At 47.2% G+C, this 24,583-nt stretch overlaps 1 protein-coding gene across 1 annotated transcript in view; it reads right to left on the bottom strand.

Annotated features, from left to right (window-relative positions):
- LOC122558007 (ARF GTPase activating protein 2) overlaps positions 1 to 24,583 on the bottom strand; it is a 63,319-nt gene that overhangs the window by 13,172 nt on the left and 25,564 nt on the right. The window contains 6 exon segments of the mRNA XM_087996209.1: positions 1,324 to 1,612; positions 5,746 to 5,871; positions 8,790 to 8,921; positions 10,653 to 10,771; positions 20,145 to 20,197; positions 24,519 to 24,575. Of these exon segments, the coding sequence (XP_087852335.1) occupies positions 1,324 to 1,612; positions 5,746 to 5,871; positions 8,790 to 8,921; positions 10,653 to 10,771; positions 20,145 to 20,197; positions 24,519 to 24,575 (776 nt within the window).

The following is a 24,583-nucleotide window of genomic DNA, read 5'->3' as shown; positions in this document are numbered from 1 at the left end:
ACATATACTCATGAGTGCGGACACGTGCATGCTCTATAAAACACACCCACAGGCATGTTTAAACCCATACACACATACTCATAAACATACCCACGAAGAACACAGCATCATGCTATTATTCCTGATGAAGGGCTCATGCCCAAAACGTCGATTCTCCTGCTCCTTGGATGCTGCCTGATCTACGGTTGCATTTCCAGCACCACACACTCGACACCAGTACTTTCTCATCCTATCAATAATGTAACACCCAGAACTGTAACTGGAATACTCCAGCTGAGGTCTAAACAGTATCTTAGAAAATCTATCATAACCTCTCTGCTCTTGTACTCTGTGTCCCTGTTCATGAAGTGACCAACTGCCTGCACAAGACTGTGCGAACCCCCTGGGAAACCACACGCACCATCACCAGCATCTTCAACCAGGCCAACATCCCTAGCAGCGAGGCACTGACCACCCTTGGCCGGCTGCGATGCGTTGGGCACATCGTCCGCATGGCTGACACGAGAATCCCCAAGGTGTTCTATTCCTAGACCCAAAATGGCCGGCCAGTTGTCTCAGCTGGACAGAGGGAACCTTCAATGCCTCAATAAGTGAAGTTCAGCGTTCCCACTGACATCTGGGAATCACTGGCCCAAGACCGCCCAAAGCAGGGGAGGAACGTCCAGGAAGGCAACTTCAAGACTTGCCATCGGGGAAAAAGCGGAAGCCAGGTGAGATTCCATGCCCCATTCACTTCTTCCCACAAAACCTTCTGGCCCAAATATGGAGTATGCAGAAGCTGTATCAGACTGTACAACCACCGACGGACTCGCCCTGAGAGCAGGAGAGAGCCATCCTTGTCTACGAATGAATGAAGCTGCAAGCATTGTATGGCTTTATTAACAGCTCTCTCCCTCACCTTGCCTCCTTTAAAATGATCTCACATCAATCTCTCTGCTCCTGTGCCCCCTTTAGAATAGCACCCTCTGTTTTGCATGGTTTCTCCATGTTCTTTGTCAGACTTTTATCACCTCACACTTTCCCAGCATTTATCTGCCCACTCCACCAACTTGTCAATGTTTCTGATGTTCTCCACTGGCCTCCTCACATATACAATACTTCCCAGTTTTATGTCATCCGTAAATGTTGTAACTTTCCCCTGCACACCAAAATCTGTATCAATCATACAGATCAGGAAAAACAATAGTCTCAAATGTGACCTCTGGCAAACTCAACTATAAGGCATCCTCCAGTCTAAAAAAATCACCATTGACCACTCCTCTGTTTCCTACCCCTCAACCAATTTTGCATTCACACTGTATATGGTGACCTATCACCTTATTCACAAATCTGACATGTGACGCTATCAAATGCCTTGTATACATCAGAGAGGATGCATAGCCAGTTATACAGGACACTGAAATAACAGACACACGCGCACAGAGATTGTAGAAGGTTACAGAATTCTCCAACATGCTGGATAAAGTCTGACCTCTCGGTTGCTGGCTGCCTACTGGAGATGCTCACGTCCACCTCCTTGGCTTGCTCCTTCTCCAGTGTCAAGCGATGGCCTCCATCCATCTGCCAGTGTAAGCCAAAGCCATCCCCCAGTGCAAAAGGGTTATCTCTGTACCTGTCGATAACACAGGAGGGAGGGCGTGCTTAACTCACAGTATCTATCAACTCCACCTCTCACACAGAGACTGTGACAACCCACTAGACCAGAAACCCGTCAGGATAAATTGGGCTGGCTGTTTATCATAAAAATCCAACTGGCTTCCTTTCAGTGCACAGAACGTGTTACCCTTGGAGCCAACTCATCACCAAGGATTAGATTAGATTAGATTCTCTACAGTGTGGAAACAGGCCCTTTGGCCCAACCAGTCCACACTGACCCTCCGAAGAGTAACCCACCCAGACCCATTTCCCTCTGACTAATGCACCTAACATTATGGGCAACTTAGCATGGTCAATTCACCTGACCTGCACATCTTTGGACTGTGGGAGGAAACCGGAGCATCCAGAGGAAACCCACACAGACACGGGGAGAATGTGCAAACTCCACACAATCACCCGAGGCTGGAATCAAACCTGGGACACTGATGTTGTGAGGCAGCAGTGCTAACCACTGAGTCACCATGCCACCCCTCCAGAACACAAAGAGAAATGCACACAGTAACAGGCCCTTCGGCCCTCCAAGCCTGTGCCAATCATCACGTCCTTAAAAACAAAACCTGCCCATATTCAGTCCGTACCCCTCAATTCCCTCCCTATTCATGTAACCATCCAGGTGCCTCTTAAATGTCGTCAATGTGCCTGTTTCCTCCACCTCTTTAGACAGTGTGTTCTAGGCTCCTACCGCTCCCTGTGTGAAAAACTTCCCTCGCACATTTCCCTTAAACTTTCCCCCTCTCACCTTGAACCTGTGTCCCCGTGTAATTGAAACTTCAGCCTTGGGAAAAAGCCTTTGACTATCCACCCTATCCATGCCTCTCACAATTGTGTAGACCTCTGTCAGGTCTCCTCTCAGCCACCGTCTTTCCAGTGAAAACAACCCTGGTCTGTTTAACCTTCCCTCAGAGCCAGTGTCCCTGAGACCAGGCAACATCCTCGTGAACCTTCTCTGCATTCTCTCCAAAGCTTCCACTTCTGTCTGGTAGTGTGGTGACCAAAACTGCACAAAATACTCCAAATGCAGGCTAACAAGGGTTTTGGTATGGCTGCATCATGGTTTGCCAACACTTGTACACCATGCCCTGGCTGATGAAGGCCAGCATGCCATATGCCTTCTGAATCACCTTGGCCACCCGTGTTGCCACTTTTAGGGAACTGTGGGCCTGCACACCCAGATCCATCTCTATGTTAATGTTCCTAAGGGTTCTGCCATTTTCAGTATAATTCACACCTAAATTTCATCCTCCAAAATGCATCACCTCACATTTGTCTGGATTAAACTCCATCTGCCATTGCTGTGCCCAAGTCCCCAATCTATCTACATCCTGTTGTATCCTTTCACAATCGTCAGCACTGTCAGCAACTCCACCAATCTTCGTGTCATCTGCAAACTTACGAATCAGACCACACATTTTCCTCCAGATCATTTATATATGCTACAAACAACAGAGGACCTAAGACTGATCCCTGTGGAACACCACTAGTTACCCAGCCTCCATTCTGTAAAACACCCTTCCACCGCCACCTTCTGCCTTCCATGACCAAGCCAGATTTGTGTCCATCACGTCAGCCCACCCTGAATCCCAAGTGATTTTAGTTTCTGTACCAATCTGCCATGTGGGACTTTATCAAATGCCTTCCTAAAGTCCTGCCCTTTCATCAATTATCTTTGTCACCTTCTGAAAAGAATTCAATGAGGTTGGTGAAGACATGACCTTCCCTGTACAAAACCATGCTACCTATTGCTAACTAGCTGGGCAGTTGATTTGCAGTCATTTCGCCTCCTAGCTAGGTGACATCGTCAGTGCTTTGGAGCCGCTTGTGAAGCGCTGATGTACTGTCCCGCAGCACTTCACAGGAGCCTTCAGAACACTGAAGATGCCACCTAGATAGGGGGCAAAATGTCTGCAAATCAACTTCCCAGCTTGACAATTATACCCACAACCACAACAACCAACACCCGAGCTACAAGTCTTTACACAAACCTTGTCAACTAACTCATCCATTTTCTTCCAAATTTGCATACATCTTGCCCTTCTTCTCCAAGAGCTACCCCACCACAGACATCAGGCTCACCGGCCTATAATTTCCTGGAATACCCCCGCTTCCTTTCTTCAACAAGGGAACAACATTGACTAATCTTCAATCCTCTGTAATCTTGTCTGTGGTCAAACAGGATGTGAAGATATCTGCTGATGCCCTAGCTATTACTTCCCTTGCTTCTCACAGTAACCCTGGATAGATCCCATCTGGAGACTTGTCTACCTTAATACAATTTAGGATACCCAAAACTTCCTCCTTCAATATATTGACATTCTCTAGGGTATTCACACACTCATTCCTGACCTCAACATCAGTCATGTCCTTCCCCTTGGTGAATACCGATATAAGTACGCATTACTCTCTCCCACTTCCTGTGGCTCCACAAGCAACCTCCCGCCTTTGCCCTCGAGTGGGCCTATTCTTTCCCTTGCTACCCTCGTCCTTCTAATATATGCATAAAAAGCCTTGGGATTCGCTTTGACCCTTATTGCTAAAGGCATTTCATGGCCCCTTTTAACCTTCCTATTTCTGTGTTTAAGTTCCTTCGAATTTCTCTGTACTGAACTGCCTCAGCAGTTTGTAGCTGCCTCGACCTATTGTATGCTTTGTCTTACATGCATCCTAGCTCTGGACTCCCCCACAAAGGGGGAAACATCCCTTCCACATCAATCTTGTCAAGACCATTCAGGATTTTATAAGTTTCAATTAAATCCCTCCTCATACTTCTAATCTTCAGTAGAAGTGACCCCAGCCTGTTTGAAATAATTATCGTATTCACTTACTTATGTTGCCTTTTACATTTTTTAAACTTAGTTTACCGATTTATTTACGACATTAACACTCAGAGTAGAATTGACCTTAACCACATACCAGAGACGCATGAAACAGCAATCTTTTTTCTTTGTACAACCATTTCCAGTTGGCTCTAATGAATTAGTTGGTCTCCTGCTTTACCTGTTCCTCTTTTAAAAGAAATCAGCTCATTTATCCTCATAACTGGATCCTCCCAACATCTCAGTGAATCTGTTATATCCTCTGAAAGCGCTGAAACCACAGCCTGCAGCAGCTCCCCATCACCTGCTTAAGAACTAGGGATGGCCAATAAATGCTGGCCCAGCCAGCACTGCCCACGTCCCCAGAGAAAAACCATTCACTGAGCAAATCTGGCCCTTCTGGTTTGATCGCAATCCATGACCACGTGTTCACAACTCTTCTGCATGGAAACCAGTTTCTTCTTTCCTCACTCTCTGAAGCCATTCACCATTTTTAACAATTCCTACCTCACCTTAACCTTCAGCTCTCCTGTCTTCTCATGTTAACAGAAATCCTTCGATCTTGATACTACTCCAGGAAACATTTGCTGCACTATCTACAAAACCTCCACAGGCTATACTAATGGGACATGGGCCCCAAACCAATCACGATAGCTGGTACTTGAACTTGAATTTGATGAATGAATCTGGAATACAAGACCGGTCTCTCAGTAAAGGTGACCATGTAACTACCATCAATCATTGTAAAAATCGATCTGGTTCACTAATGATCGTTTGCGATCTGCTGTCCTTCCCCAATCTGGCTGACACTTGGCTCCAGACTCTCAACAATGTCCTCTGAGATAGTTTAGCAAGCAGCTTGGTTCTTCGGGCAATTGGGATGGGTAGTTAAGTGCCGGCCCAGCGAGCGGCACCCACATTACATGAAATACAAAACAAACATTTTTAAAGCTAGGGCAGAAAATGGAACATGCATCAGTGCAGACCTAACACGTGTTTTTGAGGGTCAGAATACCTTCTTTTCTTTTGAACTCTACTGTTCACTTAATAGTAAAGATGACCTGGTGCTGTGCCAATGGTATATAATGGAACAATACAGATTACTGTGTGCTGTGCTGATGACATATGTCGGAAACAGTATTATGACAGGGTGCTGTGCAGATGGAAGGACAATGATCTTAGTGGGTGCTGTGCTGACAGTATTTTCTGTATCAGTCAATACTGTAACTGTATTTACACTCTGCAACAAATTGAAACATTATTATTCAGGGCCTACATTGGTGGTCCAGAGGCAAACGCAGCTTCCTCCAACACGTCCAGCTTTGAGCGCGACGATTTGGCTGAAACGGGGCTCTCCTGTTCAATAGTTTGCATCTCAGTCAGGACAGAGTGCGATACTGGGCTGGCAAGTGAAGGAAACAGACACTGATCACTGAAATAATTCAAATCAGATCATTTCATGTATACATATATCAAGTCTAGACAACCTGCCCCTGAGGCATTTCTCCACTGCAGAGTGCTGACAGAACTCAACCAGACTATGGTCACAAATATGGAACCTAACAGACGAACATTAAATATGTCTCGGTAATTGAACAGAACTTACTGAAAAACCCTGAATGTGCTAAGAATTATGAAGACTACCAATACAGGTAGTTCTGGGATAATTCATGTTTCAGCAGCACAATTTGGCTATAACGCTGCTGAAGAATTAGGGAACAGTATTTTGGAGGATGCTTACCTTCGTTGACGATAGCGCCATTCCAGTGGGGATCTGCCGGCACACTTTGTGCATCAAAATCTCCACACTGTTCTGTGCATGCAACAACATTCTTGCCGTTGCTCGCACATGTGACGGTGATGCCAGACTTCATGTCGATCTGTGCACACGCCGACGATACTATCTTGTTCGGCGCATGCACGATGCCCACATTGAATTCCCTGCACCGTTCTGCACATGTGCAGTGTCAGTGCAGCTTTTGTGCTGTACTGCACATGCGCCGATGTCAGCTGCCAACAGAGCAGCTCCCTGCGAGGGGCGCCGTACACAGAGCAGCTCCCTGCGAGGGGCGCCGTACACAGAGCAGCTCCCTGCGAGGGGCGCCGTACACAGAGCAGCTCCCTGCGAGGGGCGCCGTACACAGAGCAGCTCCCTGCGAGGGGCGCCGTACACAGAGCAGCTCCCTGCGAGGGGCGCCGTACACAGAGCAGCTCCCTGCGAGGGGCGCCGTACACAGAGCAGCTCCCTGCGAGGGGCGCCGTACACAGAGCAGCTCCCTGCGAGGGGCGCCGTACACAGAGCAGCTCCCTGCGAGGGGCGCCGTACACAGAGCAGCTCCCTGCGAGGGGCGCCGTACACAGAGCAGCTCCCTGCGAGGGGCGCCGTACACAGAGCAGCTCCCTGCGAGGGGCGCCGTACACAGAGCAGCTCCCTGCGAGGGGCGCCGTACACAGAGCAGCTCCCTGCGAGGGGCGCCGTACACAGAGCAGCTCCCTGCGAGGGGCGCCGTACACAGAGCAGCTCCCTGCGAGGGGCGCCGTACACAGAGCAGCTCCCTGCGAGGGGGCGCCGTACACAGAGCAGCTCCCTGCGAGGGGGCGCCGTACACAGAGCAGCTCCCTGCGAGGGGCGCCGTACACAGAGCAGCTCCCTGCGAGGGGCGCCGTACACAGAGCAGCTCCCTGCGAGGGGCGCCGTACACAGAGCAGCTCCCTGCGAGGGGCGCCGTACACAGAGCAGCTCCCTGCGAGGAGCGCCGTACACAGAGCAGCTCCCTGCGAGGGGGCGCCGTACACAGAGCAGCTCCCTGCGAGGGGGCGCCGTACACAGAGCAGCTCCCTGCGAGGGGCGCCGTACACAGAGCAGCTCCCTGCGAGGGGCGCCGTACACAGAGCAGCTCCCTGCGAGGGGCGCCGTACACAGAGCAGCTCCCTGCGAGGGGGCGCCGTACACAGAGCAGCTCCCTGCGAGGGGGCGCCGTACACAGAGCAGCTCCCTGCGAGGGGCGCCGTACACAGAGCAGCTCCCTGCGAGGGGGCGCCGTACACAGAGCAGCTCCCTGCGAGGGGGCGCCGTACACAGAGCAGCTCCCTGCGAGGGGCGCCGTACACAGAGCAGCTCCCTGCGAGGGGCGCCGTACACAGAGCAGCTCCCTGCGAGGGGGCGCCGTACACAGAGCAGCTCCCTGCGAGGGGCGCCGTACACAGAGCAGCTCCCTGCGAGGGGCGCCGTACACAGAGCAGCTCCCTGCGAGGGGCGCCGTACACAGAGCAGCTCCCTGCGAGGGGCGCCGTACACAGAGCAGCTCCCTGCGAGGGGCGCCGTACACAGAGCAGCTCCCTGCGAGGGGCGCCGTACACAGAGCAGCTCCCTGCGAGGGGCGCCGTACACAGAGCAGCTCCCTGCGAGGGGCGCCGTACACAGAGCAGCTCCCTGCGAGGGGCGCCGTACACAGAGCAGCTCCCTGCGAGGGGCGCCGTACACAGAGCAGCTCCCTGCGAGGGGCGCCGTACACAGAGCAGCTCCCTGCGAGGGGCGCCGTACACAGAGCAGCTCCCTGCGAGGGGCGCCGTACATGGAGCAGCTCCCTGCGAGGGGGCGCCGTACACAGAGCAGCTCCCTGCGAGGGGCGCCGTACATGGAGCAGCTTTCTTACATTTTTTAACTGTACTGTGTTAAATTTACTTTTGTTTTGTTAATACGTATGATCTCAGCCTGCACTTCAGCTGTCCTATACTTTGCGTTAGGCGTCTGGATGATTTGAGTGATCGTGAGTGATTTGTTTTAGCTGCTCTGCCCTGACCCCACTTTTCCCATCGGCCCCATTATTTACATTAAACAATTTTGTATTAAATGAGGTTATGCAGGAACACAACTATGGTGTTATAGGAGAACTACTCGCACAAGACCAGAGGAATTTCTTATGTGATTGATGTACGTACGCTAGATTTAATGCCAAACAGAGCCCTGTCACCTGCTAACTGAAGAAACATACCAAGGCAATGCACCTTTTAAATTCAACAGAGGTTTAAGGAACAACAGTTTACCAGTAAACTTCTGGGGAAATGCCTTGACCAATTAGAGTCCACCTATCAGCAACCTTTTTCTCAAGCAGTATAAATTGCTGCTCCTATGAAATTCAGACGATATTGCATCTGTTCTGATGGATGCAAGATAATAACAGTACATCTCTTTTCAACGATACTACTGTTCTAGTCTCCCAGACAACAAAATGACTCATATTCCCAAACTCTCTAATGAAGGCCCATTTCCCCCCTCGCCCTTTCCTAAGTAAAGCTTTCCCAAGCTTATTCACATACCCCCTTCCGCCCAGGCCCATTCCAAGTCGCTCCGCCTGCTGTCGTTTCTGCCCCTCCAGGTTCTGCAGCCTCTTCTCTTCCATTTTTCGATCAATCTGCAGCTCTTGGTAGGCGAGGCGCATGGACGTGACACTGAGAAAGAATGAGAGGAAGACATTCAGGAGCGAGAAAAGATGACAAACGGAGGACAGCAACAGACAGTCAGGCAGCAGCTTCCCGCAGTGTGGCTCGATGTCAAAAATGAGCACGGCTACACAGCACTCAGCCTGAAACATTACCGGAACGAAGAGAACTGGAGAGGTCTCTGGGTATCGCGTACGATTCTACACACCCCACATTAGGGAAGCTGTCAAGGCCTTTCGAGAGACTGCTCAAAACATTAATTACAATGGTAATGGAGAGAAGGGGAGCTTCAGATAGATATAGAGGAAGGAGAAATTAAGACAGTTTTCCTCAGAGAAGGGAAGGTTGAGTTGAGATTTGAGAGAGATCTAAAATTACAAGGGGTCTCGACAGAGTAGACAGAAACTGTTGCCATTGGTTGAGTTACATGGGATCCATGGTGAGTTGGCAAGTTAGATCCAAAATTGGCTTGGTTATAGAAGACAGAGGGTACCTGTGGCAGGGTATTTTTATGACTGGAAGTTGTGTTCCACAAGGATCAGTGCTCGGACCTCTGTTGTTTGCAATATATGCAAATGATTTGGATGAAAACGTCAGATCAGCACATTTGTAGACGACATGAGAATTGGTTCCCTCAAGTAGCTGAGGTCTGGAATGGACTATCTAAGAGTGTGGTGGAGGCATGTTTCTCTTGAGCGGTTAGGGTCAGGAATGTACGAAGTGTGTGGTAGAGGTAGGTTCATGTGAGTGGCTAGAATCTGGAACATACTGTCGGACAGTGTGGGGGAGACTGGTTCACTCGAGGCCTTTGAGATGGAATTGGCTCATTAGTTGAAAAGGAAACATTGGCAGAGGTATGGGAAAACACTCAGGAGTAGCACTACATGAATCGCCGCAATCGAGGATTAGTGCAGAAACAACAGGTTGTTTCTATGCTGCAGCTATTCTCTGAAGGAATAGAGAAGCTTGAGCTGTTCTCATTGCAACAGACATCAACGGGAGATGGAATCACAATGTCAAAGCGTTTGGTTTGCAGCAGCCGCAGAGTTGGGAACAGAGGACAGTAATTTAAGGTTGTCTGATTGTGTTAATGCTGCTTGTCTGCTGCGGTTCTGTTCGCCGAGCTGGAAGTTTTTGTTGCAAACGTTTCGTCCCCTGTCTAGGCGACATCCTCAGTGCTTGGGAGCCTCCTGTGAAGCGCTTCTGTGGTGTTTCCTCCGGCATTTATAGTGGCCTGTCCCTGCCACTTCCGGTTGTCAGTTTCAGCTGTCCGCTGTAGTGGCCGGTATATTGGGTCCAGGTCGATGTGTTTGTTGATGGCGTTTGTGGATGAGTGCCATGCTTCTCGGAATTCCCTGGCTGTTCTTTGTTTGGCTTGCCCTATGTCACCTAGACAGGGGACGAAACGTTTGCAACAAAAACTTCCAGCTCGGTGAACAGAACCACAGCAACGAGCACCCGAGCTACAAATCTTCTCACGCTGCTTGTCTCTCCAAAGATGCTGTCAGACCTGCTGTACATCACTAGCTCTTTGTGTTTTTATCTCAGTGGGGAGAGGTGAAGGAAATTGGGTCAGGTAGGAGGAATCTGAGAGTGCATCAAAAAGAGAACATCACTCCAGTTCAGCCTTGTAGTCCGTGATGGTTCTTCCCAAATCCAATCCTCATATCCCAGCGATGCTCAGTTTTAGGACCTGTGATAAGTGCCTCTGTCGTCTGGACCCCTCTGGGGAATACTCACATTGACACTTCAGCTTGCTTCCTGGCCTCAGCAGCCTGCTGTTCCATAACTTTCTCCGCCACCTGAGCCTGTCGCTCGATCTCACTGAAGGTCTGACTGCTGACCTTCTGGGCACCCAGCTGGAACAAGAACAGAACATGGGCTCAAAACGTGATGACCTGCGCAACTCATCAGAGGGCAGGGGGGCCACTCTGTTCCCCAACGTCTATGCTAGGACCACTGCGGCGTTTCAGTGTATACGAACAACTCGGATATTAGGGAACAGAATACATGCAAACAGAATTGCTGAGAAAGAGACACATTCGGTCGAAGCTTTCCATCTTACACTCATCAGAACAATTCGCAAGAATTACCAAAGTAAAGCTTAGCCAAAATTTGTACTGTACAGGACAAAATTGCTAATTGAATGACAAATTGGTAGAGGTCTTGCAATAGAGAATGTATCAGTTAGATGGTAACTGACAGTTAACTGTCAAGCTTTAGTTAAATCTAAACCAGATTTAACCGACCGGTTGACTTTGATTGGTCAGGTTTAGAAACTGAGAAAATAGGACGTATAGACCCTTTGAGTCTGCTCTACCATTCAAAATGACCATGGCGGATCATCCAACTCAGTATCCTTTCTCCTCTTTACTCCCTTTAGCCCTAAGGATTATGTCTGACTTCTTCCTGAAAACATTCAATGCTTTTGACTCATCTACGTTCTGTGGTAGAGAATTTCACACACCCACCACTCTCTGGGTGAAGAAATTTCTCTTCATCTCAATCCTAAACGGCTTACCCCATGTCCTTAGACTGGGGAGTCCAGTCTTCGGGAATATCCTTCCGGCATTTACCCTGCCTAGTCTTGTTAGAATACCAGAGGTTTCTTTGAAATGCCCTCCTCATTCTTCTAATATGATCCTAACTGATCCAGTCTCTCTCCATCACCTGAACATCAGTAGTAGGGAATATACTGGAGAAGCTTTTAGGGACAGGATTTACTAGCATTGAGAGAAGAATGGGCTTTTTGGGGACCGTCACCATGGCTTTGTGCGGAGGAGGTCTTGTCTTACTAATTTGGTGTATCTTTAAAAGGATATGGACCAAATGGAACCAGGTCAGATTGCGCCGTCTGGTCGGTGATCAAATGGTCTGTCTCCATACTGTATGACTCTAAATAATGAAGATGATTGATGAGGGCAGGGCAGTGGATGTTGTCTAAGTGGTCTCTATTAATATATTTGACAAGGTCCAGAAGATTAAGTCACATGCCATTCATGGCGAGTTAGACTTAGAATCTCTCCAGTGTGGAAACAGGCCCTTCGGCCCAACAAGTCCACACCAACCTTCCGAAGAGTAACCCAGCCAGACCCATCCTCCTACCCTATATTTACCCCTAACTAATAATCTACACCATGGGCAACTTAGCTTGGCCAATTCACCTAACCTGCACACCTTCAAACTGTGGGAGGAAACCGGGGCACCCAGAGGACACCCACACAGACAGTTGCCAGAGGCTGGAATCAAACCCGGGTCCCTGGCACTGTGAGGCAGCAGTGCTCACCACTGAGCAACTGTGCCGATTGTTGACAAGTTGGATAAAACAATTGACTTGCTCAGAAAAGATAGAAGGTAGTTTTGAAGGGGTGTTTTTCTGATCAGAGGTCTGTGACCAGAGGTGTTCCACAAGTATCAATGCTGAGATCTCTGTTGTTTGTAGTATTAATATTTGGTTGAAAATGCCGATGGTCTGATTAGTAAATTTGGAGATGACATGAAAATTGGTGGAGGTGTGAATAGTGAGGAAGGATATCAAAGGATGCAGAATATAGACTGGCTGAAACATTAGGTGGAGAAACAGCAGTCATCTGGATTGTTGTCATATATTTGGGAGGTCAAACGCAAGAGGAAAGTATTCTGTAAATGGCTGAACGAAAGAGGAGCGTGGATATACAGTGTAAGCTTGGGGTGCAAGCAGAAGTATACAAAATTATGAAAGGCATGGATAGGAGAATAGTTGGAGGCTCTTTCTCAAAGTGGAAATGGCAAATACTCGGGGGTGTAAGTTTAAGGTGAGAGGAGGAAAGTTTAAAGGAGATGTGCGAGACAATTTCTTACCCAGAGGGTGGTAGGTGCTTGGAACACACTGCCATGGGAGATGACAGAAGCAGATATGATAGCAAAGTTTAAGAGGCATTCAGACAGACGCATGAACAAGCAAAGAATAGAGGGATAAGGACCACGTGCAGGCAGTTGGGATTAGTTTATGGCCAGCACAGACATGGTTCCTGTGTTCTATATTCTAACATCTTAAATTTGGTCAATAGTCAGCAAAGGAGAGTGTGCCCATGAACAAGGCAGACAGAGGGATCCAGGAGGTAGTGCTGAAGTAGCCTCAGCTCTTTTGCTTGTTTAACAGGTTTGACATACTTGCTCCGTGGATTTTGGGGGCGGGGGGGGGGGGGGGGTAAGAGAAACGCTGTTGTATTTAAATGCACACAGTATATGAAACAAGGTAAATGAGCATGCAGCGTAGATTGAAAATTGGCAGGTATGATGTTGTTGAGATCAGAGAGACCTAGCTGCAAGGGGATCTGGTCTGGTAACTAAATATTCAAGGATACATGTCCTATCAAAAGGGCAGGCAGATGGACAGGGGTTGCCTTGTTAGGAAGAAATGAAATTGATTACAAAAAGACGGGGTACTGGGCTAATGGTCAGATACTTGGTAGTATGGATGAGCAGAGGGATCTCGGTGTCCATGTACACAGATCTCTGAAAGTTGCCACCCAGGTAAATAGTGCGGTGAAGAAGGCATATGGCGTATTGGCTTTTATTGGTCGAGGAATTGAGTTCCGGAGCCCTGAGGTCATGTTGCAGTTGTATAAGACTCTGGTGCGGCCGCATCTGGAGTATTGTGTGCAGTTTTGGTTGCCATACTATAGGGTTGGGAATGAACACAGCAGGTCAGCAAAAGAAATGACCGAGGAGTTAGAAACAAAAGCCAGTAAGGCTAAAAGGAAGAACAGATAGGGAGGGACTACTGGACACGGCAGGATTAGCGGTCTCAAGTGCATTTGTTTATAAGATAAAGCAGATGAACCTAGAGCTTGGATTAATACATCTAACTGTGGCATTGCACCTCTTACAGGTTGCAAGGAGGACATGATTGGCAGCTTCAAATTCCAGGATTTAATGCTTCAGGTGTGATCGAGAGGGACGTAAATGAGGTCGGGGACTTGCGTTACTGATACAAAATATCACAGCTATACGGAGGCAGGACACCTTGGAGGCATCATCCAGTGAAGCCGTAGGCCACAGCACAGGAATAAGAATAGTGCAACCACTTTGATAGTGTTGGACTACAGGCCTCCCAACAGCCAGCAGGTGATAGAGCAACAGATATGTCGACAGATTATAGAAAAATGTGAAAACAACAGGGTTGTTGTGGTTGGTGATTTTAATTGCCCTTGTATTGACTAGGACTCCCTTAATGCGAGGGATTTGGATGGGAAGACAGTTTGTTAGGTGCATCCAGAATGGTTCTTTGAAATAATCCAGACTAGAGAAGGGGCCGTGCTAGACTTGATATTGGGGTATGAGCTCGGCCAGGTAATCAAATGTGGGGGAGCATCTGTACGTTTTAGGTTACTTTCGGATAAGGATAGGCGTTGTCATTGTGTGGCAGCACTAAATTGAGGGAAGGCTAAGGGAATATTAAGCAGGAACTGGGGTACGTAGATTGGGGTTGTCTGTCTGAGGGTAAATCCACAACTGGCCTGTGGGAATCGTTTAAGGCCTGGGGTTCAGGACTAGCATGTTCCTGTGAAAGTGAAGGATAAAGATGGCAGCACTCAGGAATCTGAAACCGAAGACAGAGCCCTCAAGAAATATAAAGAAGGCAGGATAGAATTTAAACAAGGACTAAAAGGAGCCGGAAATGACTTTGGCCAACAGGATTAAGGAAAAATCCAAATGCTTTTTATACATAAGGGAAAGGATAAGCCCACTCAAAGAAATTTATGCAGGGAGCTGGAGGATGTGGATGAGGTCCTTAACAAATAGAAGATAGAGGGTGTTTTTCAGAATGGAGACCGGTAATTACTGGGGTTACACAGGTTCAGTCTTAGCTCCTCTGTTGTTTGTAATACATATGAATGACCTCGAGGAAAATGTGGGTGGTCTGATTAGTAAGTTTGCAGATGACACAAAGATTGGTGGAGATCTTGATAGTGCCGACGATCGTGTAAGTTTTACAACAGGATATAGATAGATTGGCGATTTAGGCACAGAAATGGCAGATGGAGTTTAATCCAGACAAATGTGAGGTGATGCCTTTTGGAGGATCAAATTTAGGTGTGAATTATACTGAAAATGGCAGAACATTAACAGACAAATCTGGGTGTGAAGGTCTACAGTTCCCTAAAAGTGGCAACACAGATGGCCAAGGTGATTAAGAGGGCATATGGCATCAGCTAGGGCATGAGAGTACAAACATTGGCAAATCATGTTGCAGCTATACAAAACCCTTGTTAGGCTGCATTTGGAGTACTGTGTGCAGTTTTGGTCACCACACTACCAGACGGAAGTGGAAGCTTTGGAGAGAGTGCAGAGAAAGTTCACCACAATGCCTCCAGGGCTTTGGCTCTGAGGAAAGGTTAAAAAGACTAGGATTGTTTTCACTGGAAAGACGGTAGCTGAGAGGAGACCTGACAGAGGTCTACAAAATTATGAGGCGCATGGATAGGGTGGATAGTCAGAGGCTTTTTCCCAGGGTTGAAGTTTCACAGGGACACAGGTTCAAGGTGAGAGGGGGAAAGTTTAAGCGAGATGTATGAGCAAAGTTTTCTCATGCAGAGTGTGGTAGGAGCCGGGAACACACTGCCAGAGGAGGTGGTGGAAGCAGGCACCTGGCAACGTTTAAGAGGCACCTGGATGGTTACATGAATAGGGAGGGAATAGAGGGATACAGACCGAATACAGAAGGTTTGTTGCTTAGTTTAGTGAGGGCATGATGATCAGCATAGGCTTGGAGGGCCGAAGGGCCTGTTCCTGTGCTGTATTACTTTTTCTTCTTAATACTTTGCATCGACATTCATGAAAGAGAAGGGCATGGTGGATAGTGAGTGTAAATAAGGATATGTTTATATTCTCAGGCATGTCAATATAAAATAGGTGGTGTTGGGTGTTTTGAAAAATACGAAGACAAGTCCCTAGGATTGATGTGATGTAACCCACAATACTGAGGGAGGCAAAGGAGGAAATTGCTGGGGCCTTGACAGAGCTCATTGCTCCTGTTTAGTCACAGGAGAGGTTCCAGAAAGCCAAAGTTGTTCCTTTGTTTAAGAAAGGCAACAGGATAATCCATGAAATTACAGGCCTCTGAGCCTTGCATCAGAGGTAGGGAAATTATTGGAGAAGATTATTAGGAATAGGATTTACTCACATTGGGGAGAATATGGAATTATTAGAGATGGACAGCATGGCTTTGTGCAGGGGAAGTCTTGCCTTAAAAACCTGACTGAAATTTTTTAAAGTAGTAACAGAGTTGATTGATGAAGGCAGGGCAGCGGATGTTGTCTACATTGACGTTAACATGGGTCCCTCATGGCAAGGTGAAGTGACGTGGAATCTGCAGTGAGCTGGTAACTTGCATACAGAACTGGATTAGAGATAGAAGACAGAAAGTAGTGGTAGGTGTCTTTTTTCCTAACGGGAGATCTGTGAGCAATGGCAATCCACAGGGATCGGTGCTGGCTGAGATTCCTCTGGTTTGTGATATATATAAATGATTCAGAGGAGAATGTAAGATTAGTAAGTTTGGAGACAACGCAAAGATTGAGGATGTTTGTGGAATGTAAGATTGCCAGAGGATACAGCAGGATACAGATAGGCTGGAGACTTGGCTGGAGAAATGGCAGGTGGAGTTTAATCCAGACAAATACGAAGATCCAACACAGTAAACGAAACAACCCTTAGAAGCACTAACATACAGAGGGATGTTTGTGTACAGGTCCACGGCTCCCCGAAAGTGGCAATGCAAGTCAATAATGTGGTCAAGAAGGCATCATCATGCTTGCCTTCATTGGTCGGGACATAGAGTATAACAATTTCAAGTCACATTGCAGCTGCTCAGAACTTTTAGTCAGGAACTCTGCACACAATTCCATTGCCACATTACCGGGAGGATGTGGTGGCTTTGGAGATGGTACAGAAAATGTTTAATAAGATGTTGCCTAGTTTGGCAGGGTATTAGCTATGAGAAGAGACTGCAATTGTTTTCACTTGAATGTCAGAGGCTGAAGAGACACTTGATAGAGGTTCACAAAATTATGAGGGGTATGGATAGGTTGGAATCTTCTTATTAGGGTAGAAATGTCAATTACTAGGGGATACAGATTTAAGGTAAAAGGGGAGAAGTTAGAGGAGATGTGAGAGGCAAACACAACAGCACCTTTAATATGCATCTTAACAGATACATGAATTCACAGAAGCAAAAGGCATCATGTGTGGTTGCATGGCTTGGTGGGCCAAAGGACCTGTTCCTGTGCTGGACTGTTCTTTGTCAAGTAGGGGTTACAAACACAGATTCATAGAATCATACATCACAGAAGAGATGCTTCAACTGATCAAGGCTGTACTGCCAGACATACATGAAATAGTACGAGCCCCACGTTCCAATATGGGATCCATAGCCTTGAATGTTATGATATTTCAAGTGCTCACATACTCATCCATGTATATTTTAAAATTGTGAGGTTTCCCTCTTCTACTACACTCCCAGGCAGAGCTTGCCAGACCACCACCACTCTCTGGGTGAAGACATTTTCCTCAAGTCTCATCGAAACCTCCTTACAAGTGAAAAAGGGGGCTTACTCCCATTCGTGCCCCTCACCATCTTGGACAGCTCAGTCTGGTCCTCCTCAGCCTTCTCTGCTCCAAAGAAAACAACCAAAGCTTATCCAGCCTCTTGTGACAATCCTTTGAGAGGTGTATTTTGCCCTGGTTTATTTTTGAAGAGTTTTTTTCAGACAGGGGTACCAAGTTGTCTCCTCAAAGCCATGGAGGTAAATAGCTTGAGGCACCCTAGGGATTTGTTTTAAAAGTTGTAACAATAGAAGCAACATGAACAGGTGCAGTCAGGCTCCCACAGAACCAGGGTTTTAGTTTAACTTTCAGTAGCTGTTGGGAGTTTTGAAGCTAGCTGTGGAAGCTTATACATCTCTCTCAGCTACAGCAAAAAGCTGGAGTTCTCCCTCTCTGTGAGAATTTTCTCTCAGTGTTCTTTCCTCCTGGACTGGAGAAGTACGGCACGTCAGACAATCTGTTTTACTGAATTTGCCTTTGCCAAGGGTGTGTTTATGGGATGTTATTATATTGGAACAGTTGCTGTTTAGTTGTTACGTCGTCTACTATTCTGTTAAGTTTGCCAATAGAGTTAAACGTTATACCAATTTTTCTGTTTTTAACTGGATGCAAGAATAAAGGGCATTTCACTTAATGTCAAGTAGTGTGACCAATCGAATTACGTCCGAAACATAGCACCTGTAGCATCTTTCAATAAGATAGGAGTGAGGGTCTAGGCTATCTTCTTGATCTGTCTGAAGGGGGCTTGGCCTGGGCTATTCAGCCCATTGAGTCTGCTCCACCGTTCAATCATGGTTGATAAGTTTCTCAACCCCATTCTCCCGCTTTTCCCCGTAACCCCAGATCCCCTTGATACTCAAGAATCTACCTGTCTCAGTCTTAAATATACTCCATGGCCTGGCCTCGAAAATGAATTCCATAGACTCACCACTCTCTGGCTGAAGTTTCACAGTAATAGAAGCAGAAGTAGGCCATTCGGCCCATCGGGCCTGCTCCACCATTCATTAAGATCATGGCTGATCTATCCACCATCTCAGCTCCTCCTACCTGCAGTATCCCCATAACCCTTAATTCCCCAACCATGCAACAAACCCATCCAACTGTGTCTTGAATATATTTAATGAAGCTGCCTCTCCTGCTTCGTTGGGCAAAGAATTCCATAGATTCACTATGCTCTGGAAAAGCAGGTCCTCCTCATCTCTGTCCTAAATTTACTCCCCCCCTAATCCTGAGGTCTTGTCCCCTTGTCCTAGTCTCACCCACCAGCAGAAACACTTGCCTGCCTCTATCTTGTCTATCCCTTTCATAATTTTATACGTTTCTCCTTATCTCCAATAGAAAAGGTCTTCTCTTTACTCTAAGGCTGTGCCCTCGATTTCTCGTCTCTCCCATCAATGGAAACATCTTCCCAACATCTACTCTGTTCAGGCCATTCAGTATTCTGTACGTTTCAATGAGATTGCCCCTCATCCTTCTCAACTCCATCGATTACAGACCCAGAGTCCTCAAACTTTCCTCATTTAAGCTTTTAATTCCTGGGACCATTCACTTTCTAGCTGAAATGCTCCATCCCAGACAACACCCTGGTGAACCTTCTCTGCACCTCGTCCAGTGCAAACACATCCTTCCCACAGTATGGTGACCAAAACTGCATGCGGTATTTCAACTGTGGCCTAACCACAGTTCCATACTGCTCCAACTTAACCTCCTCGCCTTTATAATCTATACCTCGACTGATAATGCCAAGCGTTTCTTATACCTTCTTAACTACCCGATTTACCTGTACTGCCACCTTCAGGGATCAATGGTCAAGCACCTCAAAATCCCTCTGACCATCCCAATGTCTTGCCACTCATTGAGTATCCAGTAGGAGGAAGTGAGGACTGCAGATGCTGGAGATCAGAGCTGAAACATGTGTTGCTGGAAAAGCGCAGCAGGTCAGGCAGCATCCAAGGAGCAGGAGAATCGATGTTTCCGGCATAAGCCCTTCTTCAGGAGGGCTTATGCCCAAAACATTGAGTACCCAGTGGCAAGTTTCAAAAGAAAACTGGAAAATATCTGAAAAGGAGGGGTTTTCCAGGTTAGGAACAAAAAAACAGGGAAATGGGATTAACCAGAAAGCACTTTCAAAAAGTTAGTACAGACACAATAGACATATGTGGTCCTGTGGCGAAAGTGAGGACTGCAGATGCTAGAGATCAGAGTCAAGATTAGAGTGGTGCTGGAAAAGCACAAATGTCAGGCAGCATCCGAGGAGCAGGAGAATCAATGTGTTAGGCAAAAGCGGAAGGGCATTTTGCCGGAACGTCGATTTTCCTGTTCCTCGGATGCTGCCTGACCTGCTGCGCTTTTCCAGCACCACTCTAATCTTGACATATGTGGTCCTATGCTGTGTGATTCTATTTTCATCTGTCTGTCTCTCTTTCTCAGTCTATCCCTCAAAGTGACTACCTTTCTTCGTAACCCAGTCTTTTGGTCACTCCTTATGAACTCATTCTGCGGTATGTTGTACAGAGATCTGAATACTGTGGTTGGGGATGGTGGGGAGCATAGGTAGGTGTCAGCAGACACAGTGCACGAATTGCAGAATCAGGCTGAACCGGGCAACACACAGTTATCAGACTGTCAGCTACATCCACTTACCCTCTTCCTGCCGGAGCTTGGTTTCTTCTTGCCGATTAAACTGGGCTTCGTCTCTGGAAAAGACGCACAAATCAAGAAATCGGTTAGAGGTCAATGGGTGTCAACTCTCCCCCTGACCCCACCACCAGGTCATGCACCCTGCCTCTTTTCAGCCAACACCTTCAAAGGCCCCTCCAGCTCTCGCCCTGTTGTCCCTGCCAAGGCGGAAAGTGAACCAGATAAGAGAATGTATTTGTGGGTGAAAGTCAAGACAGTCAGAGTGTGACACAGGCCACTTCACTGAGGGTGTGATGAGGCTGTACACAGCTTCCCCTTAATACCAACCCTTGCCCATTTACATCACCGCACTCTATCAACTCAGCTTTCTCCTTCCTGGCCTGACTGGTACAATTACAACGTTTAAAAGGCATCTGGCTGGGTATATGAATAGGAAGGGTTTAGAGAGATATGGGATAAGTGCTGGCAAATGGGACTAGATCAATTTAGAATATCTGGTCAGCATGGACATGGTCGATCGAAGGGTCTGTTTCTGTGCTGTACATTTCTATAACTCTATGACTAACCTTTCCATCAATACATCAAAGGAAATATATATATATCCACTCTCAAGCAGAGTCCATACTTTGGATAAAGATATTTCTGAGCTCTTTCCTGGATTTATTTGTGACTATGTTTCCTTTACAAAGTACTGGTTTCAGTCTGCTTAGTCACCTTCTCCAGGTGTTCCCTATTGAGTTCGCTGACAACCTTGAAGATCAGTTCAATCCTTCGGCTCTGCATTTCCAAAGTGTGAGCCTGCTCAGACTTTCCTGACAATGATAACGTCCCAGCTCTGCCTTTTCAGTGTATCCATAACATTCTTTTTGGAAAGATGGGTGCCAAAACAGTGACGGTTAGAACAGAGGGTCATGCTATTTCGGTCAGAGGCCCAGACAGTGGTCTGGGGGCAGGTTTGTGGTAACGGGGGGATTTAAATTCGATGATTTAATAAACCAGAAATAAAATGTTAGCCTCAGTAATAGAAACCATGAGATAATCATCAACTCTTGTGAACCAGATAGGTTTCTATAAATACCTTTGAGGGAAGGGAATCTGCTGTCCTTACCCAGTCTGGCCTCCATGCAGCTCCCAACAGAATAGCCAATGTGGTTCAGTTTATCTATCTCCTAAAATGGCCTGACGAATTGCCACAGAAAAATCGATAAATGTTCGCAAAACCAAGCACCCAGCATCTTTCTCAGCATGGAAAATGACGAGCATCACTCTGTCTGGTTGATCTTATGTTTCATTTGTACATGGTTTTATGACGTCAATGGCTGGCAGTGAAGATTAACTTTGACAAAACCAGCACGTCACTATCTCCACATATGCCTCATTGATCAACAAAGCTCTCCATACTAGTATCAGTTTATAAACATAGGCGGCAGAGAAAAAGCCACCAGAATATGTCAGTATTTCTGCTCCATTCTAGCCTCCACACAGAGTCATAGAGATGTACAGCATGGAAACAGACGCTTTGGTCCAACCCGTCTATGCCGACCAGATATCGCAACCCAATCTAGTCCCACCTGCCAGCACCCGGCCCATATCCCTCCAAACCCTTCCTATTCATATAGCCATCCAGATGCCTCTTAAATGTTGCAATTGTACCAGCCTCCACCACTTCCTCTGGCAGCTCATTCCATACCCGTACCACCCTCTGAGTGAAAAGGTTGCCCCTTAGATCTCTTCTATATCTTTCCCCTCTCACCCTAAACCTATGCCCTCTAGTTCTGGACTCCACGACCCCAGGGAAAAGACTTTGTCCATTTATCCTATCCATGCCTCTGATGATTTTGTAAACCTCTAAGGTCATCCCTCAGCCTCCGACGCTCCAGGGAAAACAGCCCCAGCCTGTTCAGCCTCTCCCTATAGCTCAGATCCTCCAACCCTGGCAACATCCTTGTAAATCCTTTCTGAACCCTTTCAAGTTTCACAACATCTTTCCGAAAGGAAGGAGACCAGAATTGCACACAATATTACCTAACCAATAGCCTAACCAATGTCCTGTACAGCCGCAACATGACCTCCCAACTCATGTACTCAATACTCTGACCAATAAAAGAAAGCATACCAAACGCCTTCTTCACTATCCTATCTACCTGCAACTCCACTTTCAAGGAACTATGAACCTGCACTCCAAGGTCTCTTTGTTCAGCAACACTCCCGAGGACCTTACCATTAAATGTATAAGTCCTGCTAAGATTTGCTTTCCCAAAATGCAGCACCTCGCATTTATCCGAATTAAACTCCATCTGCCACTTCTCTGCCCATTGGCTCATCTGGTCCAGATCCTTTTGTAATCTGAGGTAACCCTCTTCGCTGTCCACAACACCTCCAATTTCGGTGTCATTTACAAACTTACTAACTGTACCTCTTATGCTCACATCCAAATCATTTATGTAAATGACAAAAAGTAGAGGACCCAACACCGATCCTTGTGACACTCCTTTGCCTCTTGCCCGAGATGTTATGGTTCGGTCTGCTAAGTCTATAGCAACTGTACCTTCTAGTAAGGATTCCATTCTTTTACCTCATTGATGGCAACCAGGATACATGGATACCAACTAGCTACAAAAAGGCACGACCCTCTCTCACTAGTATCCTTATATACAGATAAGGAAGGACACCAGTTCGACTGGGACAACACATCCATCTTAGGACGAGCCAAACAGAGACACACACGAGAATTCCTAGAAGCATGGTAAGCCAGCCGGAACTCTATCAACAAACACATTGAATTAGACTCCATCTACCACCCCCTGAGAAAAGAAACAGGAAGTGACTCCATCACAGGAAATAACATCACCAACCCAAAGAAACACAAACACAAACAGAAAGTAGGAATCATGTACACTGCTTCGCCTGAAGCCCACGAAAGATGTTACCTAGCAGGGTGATGAAATGTCTGGAAATGAACCTCCCAGCTCAGTGAGCAAACCTACATCCAGAACCTCAATCCGAGCTACAAATCTTCTCAAAAGTTACCTTCTTTCCCCTTCTTTAATAAAGCGATTAATAAAGGCCATTTGTTAGTCCTCAGGCACTACACCTTCACCTGACGAATGAATCAATACACACAGGCATGCCTCTGCACTCTCCACCCAAAGTATATTAAAATTAGATTACATTACATTACAGTGTGGAAACAGGCCCTTCGGCCCAACAAGTCCACACCGACCCGCCGAAGCGCAACCCACCCATACCCCTACATTTACCCCTTACCTAACACTACGGGCAATTTAGCATGGCCAATTCACCTGACCTGCACATCTTTGGACTGTGGGAGGAAACCGGGGCACCCGGAGGAAACCCACGCAGACACGGGGAGAACGTGCAAACTCCACACAGTCAGTCGCCTGAGGCGGGAATTGAACCCGGGTCTCCGGCGCTGCGAGGCAGCAGTGCTAACCACTGTGCCACCGTGCCAAACCACTGTGCCACCGTGCCGTAACCACTGTGCCACCGTGCCCTAACCACTGTGCCACCGTGCCCTAACCACTGTGCCACCGTGCCCTAACCACTGTGCCACCGTGCCCTAACCACTGTGCCACCGTGCCTGTGGAATCTGTGGAAAATCTGTGGAAGCAATTCATTCAGACCAAGGCTTTTATCTGTTGGAGACTGCTCAGTTTATTCAGTGCAGCCTTTCTTAATTTCAAACATACTGACCTATTTGCCCACCTCCCTACTCTATCACCATGGTAATAATCATGTTTCTATTATATCTCCATTGTTACTTCTGTGACTATTCTGCTTGTCCTGCTCCATGTCCCTATTCCCATCACAATCTCCCTTTCTGATTCACTGATGGATCTGTGAAATGATTTTCTACTTTGGTTTACAGCTTGGTAAAGTTAGTGTCATCCCAATTATGTGGGGTTTTCATAGAGTCATAGAGATGTACAGCATGGAAACAGACCCTTCGATCCAACCCGTCCATGTCGACCAGATATCCCAACCCAATCTAGTCCCACCTGCCAGCACCCGGCCCATATCCCTCCAAACCCTTCCTATTCATATACCCATCCAAATGCCTCTTAAATATTGCAATTGTACCGGCCTCCATCCTCTAATAACTTTGTATTCTCTCAGAATCTGCACTCTTCTACAGTCAATGTGCTTCCTGTCCTAATCCTCGGTGGTTCCCTCATGGCTTGGAGGGTGCTATCATTCCTTGAGACTAGATTTTGTTAGCACTCTTGGAACTTGTGCCAAATTTGAGAGGCCTGTTCCACAGGCTATTCAAGCACACCCTGACTCAGTCCCAGTCGACAGGGCACTAGCATCCCTGTCCCATCCAATGTGCCTTCCAGGTTACACAATCACTCTTACCTAATATGGTCTTTGGTGAAGCACAGAGGGGTTCAACACTAGGTCCTTGCTCCAAATCTGCAAGA

This window comes from Chiloscyllium plagiosum, unplaced genomic scaffold (genome assembly GCF_037043375.1).
Source record: "Chiloscyllium plagiosum isolate Xiang-an unplaced genomic scaffold, Cpla_swu_hap1 HiC_scaffold_18, whole genome shotgun sequence".
Lineage (NCBI taxonomy): Eukaryota > Metazoa > Chordata > Chondrichthyes > Orectolobiformes > Hemiscylliidae > Chiloscyllium > Chiloscyllium plagiosum.
This window is presented reverse-complemented; position numbering and strand designations above follow the sequence as displayed.